General features: G+C 39.4%; 2 protein-coding genes across 2 annotated transcripts in view; one reads left to right on the top strand and one right to left on the bottom strand.

Annotated features, from left to right (window-relative positions):
• Positions 1–12,275, top strand: part of ITGA2 (integrin subunit alpha 2) — a 106,823-nt gene that overhangs the window by 86,994 nt on the left and 7,554 nt on the right. Inside the window, exons 24-29 of the mRNA XM_036847402.1 lie at positions 1,552–1,654; positions 3,139–3,249; positions 4,230–4,334; positions 6,222–6,335; positions 9,478–9,567; positions 12,052–12,168. Coding sequence (XP_036703297.1) covers positions 1,552–1,654; positions 3,139–3,249; positions 4,230–4,334; positions 6,222–6,335; positions 9,478–9,567; positions 12,052–12,168 — 640 coding nt within the window. The remainder of the gene's footprint in view (positions 1–1,551; positions 1,655–3,138; positions 3,250–4,229; positions 4,335–6,221; positions 6,336–9,477; positions 9,568–12,051; positions 12,169–12,275) is intronic.
• Positions 7,470–12,275, bottom strand: part of MOCS2 (molybdenum cofactor synthesis 2) — a 29,343-nt gene continuing 24,537 nt past the window's right edge. Inside the window, exon 6 of the mRNA XM_036847405.1 lies at positions 7,470–7,502. Coding sequence (XP_036703300.1) covers positions 7,485–7,502 — 18 coding nt within the window. The 3' untranslated portion in view covers positions 7,470–7,484. The remainder of the gene's footprint in view (positions 7,503–12,275) is intronic.

Consider the following 12,275-nt stretch of genomic DNA (forward strand, 5'->3'; position numbering starts at 1 on the left):
GAATCACTTTGATACTGTATAAGTGTGTAATTATTTTGTGCAAATATGATGGATGGAAATAGATGACAGTAGAATTACTTCTAAAACAAGATCCGCCTGAGTACAGCTAACTGCTAATATAAATATATTGATCAATAGTTAAGTAACTGAAGGAACACTTAAGTAACATGGAAAAATACTGGATCTCTTTAAAATGCAAAAACAGAGCATATTAATCAATTTAAAAACTGGCCATACTTAGGGGCTCGCACAAAGATCTTCTGGAAGGCAAAGGGAATAATTCATGGACATACAGCCAGACTTTCTGTTTTATTTTCTTTTATTGTAATTAATTTTTATTGGGGTCAGGCTTTCTGTTTCAAATCCTAGTCAGTTTTCCCATTTTCCATGTAAGGCTGACAAATCATTGTTTCCTCTCATAGACATAACCTTGACAAATACTACATCTATTTAAGTCCCTATGGCATATTTTCCTTTTGAGAATTTGGGAAAAAAATTCTAAGGCATAAAAAAAGAAAAAGGCAAGATTTTCAGTAAAGAAACCAAAAAACTCTATCTCAGAAAATATCCAATTTTTTTTTTTTTTTTTTTTTGGAAATAGAATCAACATCCTGTAGTTAGGATAAATTGTCTGTTGGGAATAAATATTGCTTCTCAGACTCCCATCCCTGCTATCTACCCTCCACCCCTCAATGAAGCTACCCTAGTTGAAATCCATCCTCAGATTCCCAGAAATGAGTGAAGAGAGGGAATGGTATTCAGTTACCTTCCAGTCTGAGTGGTCCTGTGGGGTTCCCTCTGGCCTGGTCATCACTTCACTTGCAAACCCTGCTCAGCAGCCCCAAGCAAAGAAGTCCAATTAGGCCAGTGCCTCTAGGCCTAGTCTAATAAAACTCCTGGGTCAGCCACCTTAGAGATGGTCTGTATGGTCAGTGGTGGAAACAGACTGACCAACCCCAATTCAGACCAAAGCGTCAGAGCTGGTTTGGAACTAGGGAAGAATAGCAAGAGGGAATAATAAGTAAAATGTATACCCCGTTTCACAGGCATCCAGTGATGAGTAGTGCAGGAGCTAATGCCCGATATCTTATCATGGTATTTCAGCCATCATACCAAGTGGAGAATCCTCTGCCTTATAAATCCATTCACCCAATCAATAAGGACCAAGTGGCCACTGTATTAACACACCTGTCAATATATCTTGACACACCTGTCAAGATATAATATCTTGAGAAGAGTTTCACTACAAATTCTTAAGTAATACATTTGTATTTATTTTAGAAACTTTACAACTGATACACATATAAGACAAAGAATCTCAGCAGAATGATCATTAAGGGATATGTTTTGAAAGGAACTTGTTTTAGCCTTAGAAATGTATACTGGATCATAAGTCCATAATAAGCATTTGTTTTCATTTAATGTTTTGTACCTAAATGTAAACTCTTTCACTTGTAAAATAAGCTAGAAGATATTTAGATAAAAGAAATATTAAACTTCAAGAACAACAGCATAACTAAAATATTCGGCTTTGCAAACATCATCCAACAGATCTACCAACATAAATTTTTATGAAGTCTTCTCGGATGGGAATATTCCTTCTATTGTGAACAATTTTGAAGATATTGGTCCAAAATTCATCTTCTCCATTAAGGTTGGTAAGCCTGACATAAGAATGGAAAATCAAGAGAAAGGGGGAAAAAAATGAGGGCAGGAGGAGAAGAAGAGAGTAAAAAGAAGTTGAAATACACCAGTGGTTCTCAAACTTAAGCACGCATTAGAATCACCTGGAGTCTTGTTAAAACACATGTCACTGGGCTCCATCTCCAGTGTTTCTGATTCAGAAGGTCTGGGGTGGACCTAACAATGTGCAGTTCTAACAAGTTCCCAGGTGATGCTGATGCTTCTGGGCCGGGTGCCATACTTTGAGAACTACTAAGGTAGACCATTGATAAGTAAACAGGTGGGCCTTGTACATAGCTATGTGTCCTGGGTAAGGGATAATCGATGTATTTTGAAAGCAAATGTTGCACATTAATCAACAGAGCAGTAATATAATGATATTACTATGGACAAAAGTCTCTGAAATATAATCAGTATGCCAATTTATCCTTGGAAACCACTTCTATTTGAGAAGCTCACCATTTGTATACAAATATTTATTTTGTACAGTCATGCTAAGTAGTATATAAAAATATTTTAAAATCAGTTTCTATTGGCTATTACTTAGTAATTATTAAAGTTTGTTTTCAGTTATATAAAGAGAAATGAATTTATGAGAGAATGATATTTTATAATAACATTGCATAAACTTTGGAAAATAAAAAGGGAAGACTCCATCCACCGCCCTTAATCATTACCATTTTATTTTTGTACATTTCCTATAAGTCTTTCACATGGTTGCAACTCTATAATTCAGTGATTTAAAAAGTCCTTAAAGGAGTCTTGATTTGTGATCCAGATACTGGAATTTATAAAATGTACATGGTATTTGGCAACTACTTTTTTAATAAAACATTTAGTCAATTAGTAGTAAATATTATAAAATAATATTCAAAGAGCATGTAGTAAGTATCAGCCTTTGTATGAAGTGCTTTATGTATGTTAACCCATTTAATTCCCAGATCAGTTATGAGATTGATAGGATTATTATTCCTACGAGTGTTCTTTAAAATGTTTAACAACTAGTAGGGCATGAGCCCTGGACAATTAGGACAGACTTTCCACCAGCAAGAACAGAGGCTGTATCTGTGCATACCTACTGATTTGCCCATTATCTTTATTTTACAAATGAGAAAACTGAAGCATAAAGAGGTCAAGTACCTTGCCCAAGCCACACTGCTAGTCAGGGGCAGAGTGGGACTCTATGCCCTAGCAGACCAAACCCACAGATGGTATGTGTTTTTAATCACCTCCTAAGTCACAAATTATTTACCAGTTAAAATTGTAGATGTTGAGATTCTTCCAAGAGGTAAAACACAGCGAGCCAAAGAGTGACCATAAAGTAATGACTCACTTTCATATGGACTCACTCTTACCACTTAATAGTTGCCCTTCATCAACACCGAGGTTATTGATCACGTTCCTTCCAACATGTGTATGATGTAGCGGCAATCAGAACGTTTTCTTACTACATAGGTAACAACAGGAAGTGTTCCTGTCAGCATGGCATCTGTAATCATCCATATCCCTCAATACACCAAAGGCAAGAACCCGCTGATGTACCTGACTGGGGTGCACACGGACCAGGTAAGTGCATCCAAATTGCCTATAAAAACGTGTACCTTCCATACGGAAATGTTCCATGAGGTGGGGGTGATCATGTCTGCATCATACAGACAAGAAATTGAAAAGATAACCCCTATGCACCCTGGGTGCCAGGTAACTAGCAGTTAATTTCATATTAGAAGCAGGATATTGTTATAAGAAATGTCTGAGTCTAGGGATGTACAGATGGCAGAAATTATTAAAACCTCCTTCTGACCAGCTGAAGATCTGACTTTGTCAGAGCCCTGTTTATAGAGAAGTTAGTTGGCTGGGAAGTGAGAGGTTGAACCCATAGTGGGAGAGTAGTTGGTCTACACAGCTGCAGTCAGTAGCTGGTCTTCGAGCTGCCAGCCTGGACTTTCAACTGGTAGTTGTCAACCCTGGTTGCTCATTTAATCACCTGGGTCGCTTTTTAAATGTGTGATGCCCAGACCTACCCCAGGCAATTAAATCAGAATCTCCAGGGCTAAGGCTCTAGCACCAGTGTTTTTCTTTAAAAGCCCTCTGGGTATTTCTCTAAAAGCCCCCCGGCTACAGAGGTGCTGTAGCCAAACCCCTGACAGTGGCTCAGCCACAGTCTAGCACTTAGCTAATGCTACAGCAGTGTTACTTCTGTGCTGTTTATAGGTGACCACAGGAAAGCAAAATCCTAAACTGTTCCACAGAAAAGAACCCTGAATTAAATAAATCACTCACAGACAACTGTTATTACAAATTTGTGTCATCACATGTGGGCTGCAAGAACCAGCACCATGCCGTCGACTCACGTCAGGAGGATTTGAATACTTCAGGGTTTACATTAGTGATGAACAGAAGTGTGGCCAGGTCAGCACAGTGAAGAGAATCCTGGGAGCCCCTCCCCTGCCCCAACATGTGACAATAGGATTTCCTAACAAACAAGTCAAAAATAACATCATAAACCGTCTTGCTTCCTAAGACTGATTTGATGTCCTTCTTTGTAGGCTGGTGACATCAGTTGCAAAGCCGAAATAAATCCACTGAAAATAGGACAAACATCTTCTTCTGTATCTTTCAAGAATGAAAATTTCCGTCATGTAAAAGAATTGGTGAGGACAGGTTAATGGGGTGAAAACTTCCTTTAGTGATTCACTGTTTGTTTTACCTGGAAATTGAGGCACTTCTTTTTTCCTGCCACCTCAGGTGGTAGAACTTTCCTATTTTGCCTTTGATGATCTGTGTGAATCAAGAAAATACACGCTGAAATCTAGGTTATTGGAATTATTATTTATGCCATTATTATAAAATACATGTTCCAAATTTCATGATATTAAAAGGACTCCATGTCAAACTGTGTCATGCACATTGGAAATGTTGCAAAGAGCTGAGCGGGAGCTGGGCATGTGTGGGAGGTGAAGCCCCCCTCACCTCCTCCACATAATCACTGACGTCTTCTATTGAGCTGTTAAATTTGATTCTCTGACCACCCTTCCCTGTTTTCAATATTTTCTCATCTCCTGCTCGAGAGTTATGCCACTTTTTTGGGAAAGACACTTGTCTAGCATCTAGCATGGTGCTTGGCACATATGAAGTATTCAAATAATCAAACATTTAGTAAACAGTAAAAGCTAAACCAGCCTCAGTTCTCCCCTATGAACAACATTGAAATTCTCCTGTTTTTCTTTTATTGCAATTATTTTATTTCATGAAGGATGGGAAAATAGAATGAACAGTTTCTTATTTAAGTAACTATAGTGTAATTACAGTGTAAATGTGGTCTAAATCGGAACGGAGGTATGTAAAAATGCTCAGGAGAAACTCATCTCAGTGTATGAGATGAGTTATACCTCTCAGCATTTTCCTTATTTTTGTGAAAATGTTTTGATTTTGTAAAAAAGGCAACTTCTGTGAACAATATAGAGGAGACATAACACGAAAAACAAAGAAGAAACTAAAGTTCTCCAGAAATCTAACAGCTGACCACTTAACATTTAATGAACATTCTTCTTTACCTCTAATCATTAACCTACATATAAGCACATGTACACTGCTACATAAATGGACCAAGCTACCTTTTTTCATTGGCTGGTATGTCACAGATCTTTTAATAGGCTTTATTTTTAGAGCAATTTTAGGTTCACAGCAAAATTGAGTCTAAATTACAGAAATTTCCCATATACCTCTTGCCCCACTTACCCACAGCCTCCTACACTATGAACCCGCCGCCCCCCCGCCCCCCCCCGCCCAGAGTGGTACATTTGTTTCAATTGATGAACCTACACTGACACATCATAATTACCCAAAGTCCATGGTTTACATTAGGTTACCCTTGATGTACGTTCTATCAGTTTGGACGAACGTATAATGACATGGATCCACAGTTACGGTGTGCAGAATGGTTCACCGCCCAGAAACTCCTCTGCGCTCCACCTGTTCATCCCTCCTTCCCCCCTAACCCTTGGCAACCACTGATTCTTTTACTGACAACTTTTTTAAAATTCAAGGAGTGCATCTGTATCATGAGGTTACTGACTAAATTGTACTACATTTTGTGTATGTATATTCAATAATTAACTAGTGCACTGTTGATAAACACGGATTGTTTAGTCTTTTGGGTTTTTAAAAATTTTTATTTTACACTGGAATATAGTTGATTAACAGTCTTGTGCGGGTTGTTGTTTCTCTTTAACTCTGAGAAACAGTAGTTCAGTAAACAGGCCTGCTGTACTCTTCTGCACACACTTATGATTATCTCCTGAGGCCTTCCACACAGATGGGAAGCGGCAGGGGCAAAGGACATGCACTTTTTACATTTTGAAGCAAAGTGCTAAAAATCTCCAGAAGAAGGGTTGTAACTAGTAATAGTTCATGAGATTGCTGATTTCCTTAGATCCTTCCCAGTACTGGGTTTTACCTGTCTTTGTAAAATTTTGGTGTTTATTTTTTAAAGCCCGTACTAACTCTCTCTTCTTTTACCCTTGACTCCAACCTGAAAGAACTGCAGAACCGCTTCATGTAGTAACGTCACCTGCTGGCTGAAAGACCTTCAGGTGAAAGGAGAATACTTCCTTAATGTGTCTACCAGAATTTGGAACGGGACTTTTGCAGTAGTAAGTATCAGCTTTGTTTATTCGGCTCATTGAGAGCAATGAAACATAAGCCTTCACTGTCAATAAGGTCGCACCCTCTGACAAAATTAGCATTCTGACTAATGTCAGCCGTGCCCAGTGACCCAGAGCAATCTTACCTTGGAAGGCAGTATGCTTCCATCCCTTTCCAAAGCTTGCCCAACCTGGCTGTGCCTCAGAATCACCTGGGCTGCTTGTAAAGCATCTGCTTCATAGATTCCATGCCAACCTACTACAGCAGAATCTCTGGAAATGGTGTCAGGATCCCCTCGGCTGCCTGGGGTGCGGTGGGCCACCTGCTCTGTCTTCCTCCTCCTCCTCTTGACTTTTCTGACTTCTGGTCTCCTCCACCACACCCAAATCAAAGTGCCTCAATTCCTTGTGCTCCCAGGTGACTGTTGATTGATCTCAAACTACCTGGTAGATGAATCTAACCTACGAATCCATCGTCCTATATTAGAGCCAGGTGTAACCACTCTGCTCTCCTGTTTTTAATCCCTTCTCTGGTGGAAGCCCCGGTGTGCTTACAGTTTTTTTAAGTCATTTCAATCTCACAACGAGTTTGAGGAATGTGCCAGAATGATGTCAGAGTGTTTTTCCAATTGGCAGGTGTGACTTGGCAGTAGTGATATCTGCTTTCAGCAGAGATTTCGGTAGCCAGAATTTCAATCTGGCACGAAGTGTAAGGATGGACAGAGCTCCTTACATCTGACTACATAAGCGGCGAGCTGTTCATTTTACTAACACTGGCTCTGATTGAGGCAGCAAAATAGAAATTAGTTTGAAACCTCCAGGGGGCCTTGTGGCTCTCAGTGAATTTTTTTTAAACGAATAAATCAGTCTTCAAGGTGCTCACCAACCATACCCTATTCTCTATTTTCTAACCACTTCATGATCTCTCCAACAAACCCCTCCCTGCTATGGAGTTTTATGTCACATCAGAGAACTTGGCTCCCTCCGAACTTGGCCCCGGAACCAAAATATAAGCAATATTCTTCGATAAAGACATAACAGAAAGAGGAATTGTGAAAGGCAGGTGAAAAACTAGAGAAGTGGAGGAGTGATGAGTTGGGTTGTCTCCTTGTTTGCCTTTATTTGGTTTTCTTGTTAGTTGCATTTGCTTTCAAGCCTTCAGGATGCCTCTAAATCCTGTAAGATGCAAAGCAGGCAGTTATACCATCATCCCAGCTGCTGCAGTTTGGTGCTCAGTTTTACCCATTGGATCTTGGCTCCTTGGATTTGAGGAACAAATGTTTTCATAGTAACCTTTGCCAGCTGGGAAGGAAAACGGACTGTTGCAAATCAAAAGGCAATCACCCCGGCTCTGTAAAAAGCATTTGGTTTTTCTTGAGTTTGTTTAAAGCTACATCATTTTAACTGTAAGACTTTTTATAGTACCTTCCCCAAGGTTTTCAGAAGCAGCAGTTTCACTTCTGGAAGCAAAATTCTGAAGAAGTGTATTATTTATGCTTTTTCAACATGGTTATGATAGTTAAGCTGAAAAACACCCCTGAGAGTTATTGCATATCAAGTCCTACACATCTTCCTCCTTCATGAAAGGTCAAATGTTTATCTCCACCTTGTTTTGAACCATTTCAACAGTGGATGTTCTCAGACCATCTAGGAGATCCAGTCTGAAGTATGAATCCTACTTCCTGTATTAGAGCCCATGAATATACTAACTTTTGCCCTTTTTCTGAGGCAGTGCAAGTCAACTTAACATTTCAAGTAATTTCATCACAAATTGATTGCTCAGGTTTCCAAATCAGTGGCATTGTTGGTTGCCGTTTGTAAGGAAAAGGCTTGTTGAATTCTAGCAGGTGTGTGACTTCACTCTCCTGGGTGTGCATGGTACGCCTACCACTACTTGTTAACCCTGCAGGATACTGTGTACCCGTGCAAAGGGCCAGACTTAGGAGGGCAGATATATCAGTGTTGTAAGGAAATTCTTTCATCTTTAGTCTGCAGGGACTATTAAATAAGAACATTCACTTAACTGTTACTCCTTTTTAAATTTAAACCATTATCAATACTCCTAATGTTCCCCAAATAATGTATGTTTGAGAGACCAGTGATCAGGGTTAACTTCTACTGCAATCTTCCATCTTGAGAAAATTAAGGCTAATCAGAGACTGAGCCAGTGGAAAGGAAATAAATTGCTCACTTTTTGGATATGCAATCTCTTTTTCTGGCTCCCAGATATAGTTTAGCAAATTACCTCATGGAGTATATTGAATCATGTGCCCTAGTAACCACAAAAACTAAATCCTAGTAGCCAGATCATGTGAAGGCAGTTCTCAAATCTGGGCATTGTATTCCTTCTCGAAATAAGCGTCAGTCCCGATACTTGATTATAGAGAAAACAATATACACATCAGTAATATATCCATTGAAAAATAGATTATTTTTCTGTAACTAGATTCAGGAAGGCATGTAAAGTTATTTCATTTTTGGAGGTTACTAATAACATCAGCATAAAATGTATGCCCCTCCTATATGCCTGCCCCAAATCCAGTTATTTTTTTATAAAAATGCTTAGATTAGGGAATCTGAAATTATTACTCATGTTATATAGCACTGACACAAGGTTTAGGATGTCTGCCACTGACATGCATGGTCTTTAAACAGTATTATTTTACACATGTGTACCCAGAAGAGAAATTCTCTTCCTTTTGAATCTGATTTCACATTCTGTTTTGTGATTTATTCAGGTAAATATTTAAAAATACCAAGTTTTCAATGTTCTCTCATGTCACAAACTTCATTGTTTTTAAAAACCTAAACTATGATCTTTCCCAATTAAAAACTTCATTTCTAAACCCTTGTTTTTCACCCGTTTACAAGTTAGAGTTACCAGGAGAGACGCTTTAACCGGCTGGTATCTAGACCCCACCCCCCAGAGACTTCATTTAATTTGCTACGGCAGGGTCCAGTCACCCGCAGGGTTTAAGTTCCCACATGGGGTCCCAGCATATCGGCGATTTAAGCACACACAGATGCTTGTCTTCAGAGTTGGCATTTGCACTTGTCACTTTCCACAAGGAAATAAATAAGGAGCATGCCGAGTTGTATACATTAACTTCTGCTAGGATAAAATACACTCTTTATTCTTCTTATGTTCCAGTCGACTTTTCAGACAGTACAGCTGACAGCAGCGGCAGAAATCGACACCTATAACCCTCAGATATATGTGATCGAAGAAAACACCGTCACGGTGAGTGCTTCGCATCCCTCCCTGTGGGCGCTGGAGTCTCTGACAGGCATTCCATTTCTGACCGTTTACAATAGTCACTTTCGCATCTACATGTATATAGAAGTATCTTACTGAAACTCTGAAAGTCTAATGTTTATCATGCTGAGCTTTTGATAAGGGTGTTTGCTACTCCAAAAAGCCCCTTGGTGTACTTGCCCTCCCCCTCGTCCCCACGCTGGCAAAGCTGGGTCAGAAGTGATGATCTGACAGGAGGCACAAGGGAAGGGGCCCCATCGTGCTGTGGCTCCCTCCTCCCTGCGCCAGGCCTCAACCAGCACCGTGGCTCCTCCTTTCTGCTCACGCTTACACAAAGCAGTTTACATCCTAGGCCATGAAATCTAAGTCATGCTCCTTTGAATCATACATAGTATTTTAGAGTATTTTTGAAAGAGAAGTGCTGAAGTATGCTTAATAAATAAGGCATTTACTAGAGGGCTCTTTCTTTTTTTTTAGCAGTACTCCTTAAAACTAGACACTGACACTGTGTGAAACATCCATTCATTAGATCTTCAGTCTAGAAAACTATAAATGCTTCTCTTGATTTAAAAAAAAAAAAGGGTTTGGCAAAGAAATGTACGTTCACAGAAGACAAAGGCTCACTGTTCCAAGCGCTGGCACGGGACAACTTTCCTTCGCGCTGGAACTCTGGTTAGAATATGCCATATTTAGATATAGCAGGATTTCCATGCTCAGCTAATCTGCTGGCAGAGCCCTGGTCATCTTCCTCCCAACGCTTTTGTTAGGAATTGGAAGCCAGTTCAAGACTCTGCCCCGAGGCCAGCTTGGCAGCTGGCCCCAGTCCACTAGAGTCCACTGCTGCAGTCTATGGACTTGGCCAAAAAGCCAATGGCCTTGTGAACTCTGGACCTCTCTCAATGCCTGAGAGTGGAGCCCACAGCCCTGCTGTCCCACTATTGTCCCAGCAAAAATGATTCCACACAGAGGATGGTGCTCTGCTTCTGGTTTAGGACTATCAGTGAAGGCCCGCACCCTCTCTTCAGAGGCTGGGGTGTGGAAAGTCAGAAATGGAGGCAAAGGAAACGTGGGCTTCAAATTCAAAGTGCTATGAACTAAGCCTCGGGAGGGGGGAAGTACTATAGATATTTTAAAAGTTCATTTCAGAAAAATGTAGTATTCAGACAATACCTGGACCTCTGCTGAAATCTGGTTTTTTTTTTTAGAAAGCAGTATTAAATAAATGCATTAATTAAAAATTCAAATTAACAATTTCAATGAACCTTTCGGGAGATTTTTCTTTTCATGGTTTTCTCTGAGCAATACTGATAAATAATAGAGGCCAACTATTACTTGTGTCTATAAAAATATTTTTTGAATCCAAATAGCTATTTTAAATAAATTTTAAAATTATATTTTGGAATCCAAATAATAAATTGACCTATCCCTATAGGTAGACAAGTGATTCTTAAATTTATTTGAATTCCAGGCCCACTTAAAAAGCCGATACAAAAATCATGTACTCATAGTTCCCTAAAGATACATGGAGCCTGGATTAGGAAGTTCTAGAATAGAGAGAAGTAGGGGCATGACTGCCACTAAACAGTGAACTACATGAATCGAGTTATTTTATTCCTAAATTTCTAAAGCCTTAGTTTAGCTCTTAAAAATCCAAATGGGAAGAAATACAGTCACCAAAAGGCCAGACTCAAGTTTAGCCCAACTCATAAATTCTGTGGTGAAAAGGAGCTTATCTGCCACTGTAATTCAGTGTTAAGTCAAGTAAATAAATTAGGTTTTCTCCCCTCATTTGGCTCCAAAATTAACTCTTTGAAAATGGTTGTGATTCTTTCCCCAATTAAAAAAAAAGAATATACAGTTTTACTGTTAGAACTCCTACGGCAGCCATGCTATTACAAAGCCACAAAGACTGCGAGGAAGTAGACGTTAAGAATCATGTGTAACCTCAAGGGCAATTTATCACTGAAAAGGTCAACTTGAGCCCTGAGATATTACTTCTACTTGTTAACAATCCATATCAAATAAATCAACATTTTAGGAGCCCAATTCAAAGTTGTTGTTGTTGTTATTGTTTGATCACAAGGGATTTGGGTTGTTAATTTTTTGACTCTCCTCCCCAAGACTGGGTTCCAAATGCTTTCACTTGATGGTGAGACTGGATGCCAGAAACTAAAGTTCCAAATTTTGTAAGTGATGATTAAAGCATCTGAGACTGTCAGAGATGACATATCCACTAAATACTGATGCAGTTAAAGGAAGGAAATGGGAAGACTTGCATGCCTTGCCTGTATCTGCAGGAGCATTTTCTCTCGAGATTGTACTCTACAATATTTAACTGAGGAATGTGATCGTGAGGAAGTCACATCCCCTTTCCAGACCGTCACTTATAAAATTAGAGGATTTGACTCGACCATCTCACTTTTTTTCAGTGCTAAAATTAACGCAATGGTTTTGTATATACACTTACAGATTCCCATTACCATAATGAAACCCCACGAGAAAGGTGAAGTACCAACCGGAGTTATAGTAGGAAGTGCAATCGCTGGAATCCTTTTGCTATTAGCTCTGGTTGCAATTTTATGGAAGGTAAGAAATGTTTCATATTTTAAAAATACAGGGGTCCTGAAGACCTCTTGTCTTGAATTTCCTTATCACATGAGCAACTCTAAGTTTTATATGGTACCTCCTCGTCT

Source organism: Balaenoptera musculus, chromosome 3 (assembly GCF_009873245.2).
Source record: "Balaenoptera musculus isolate JJ_BM4_2016_0621 chromosome 3, mBalMus1.pri.v3, whole genome shotgun sequence".
Classification (NCBI taxonomy): Eukaryota; Metazoa; Chordata; class Mammalia; order Artiodactyla; family Balaenopteridae; genus Balaenoptera; species Balaenoptera musculus.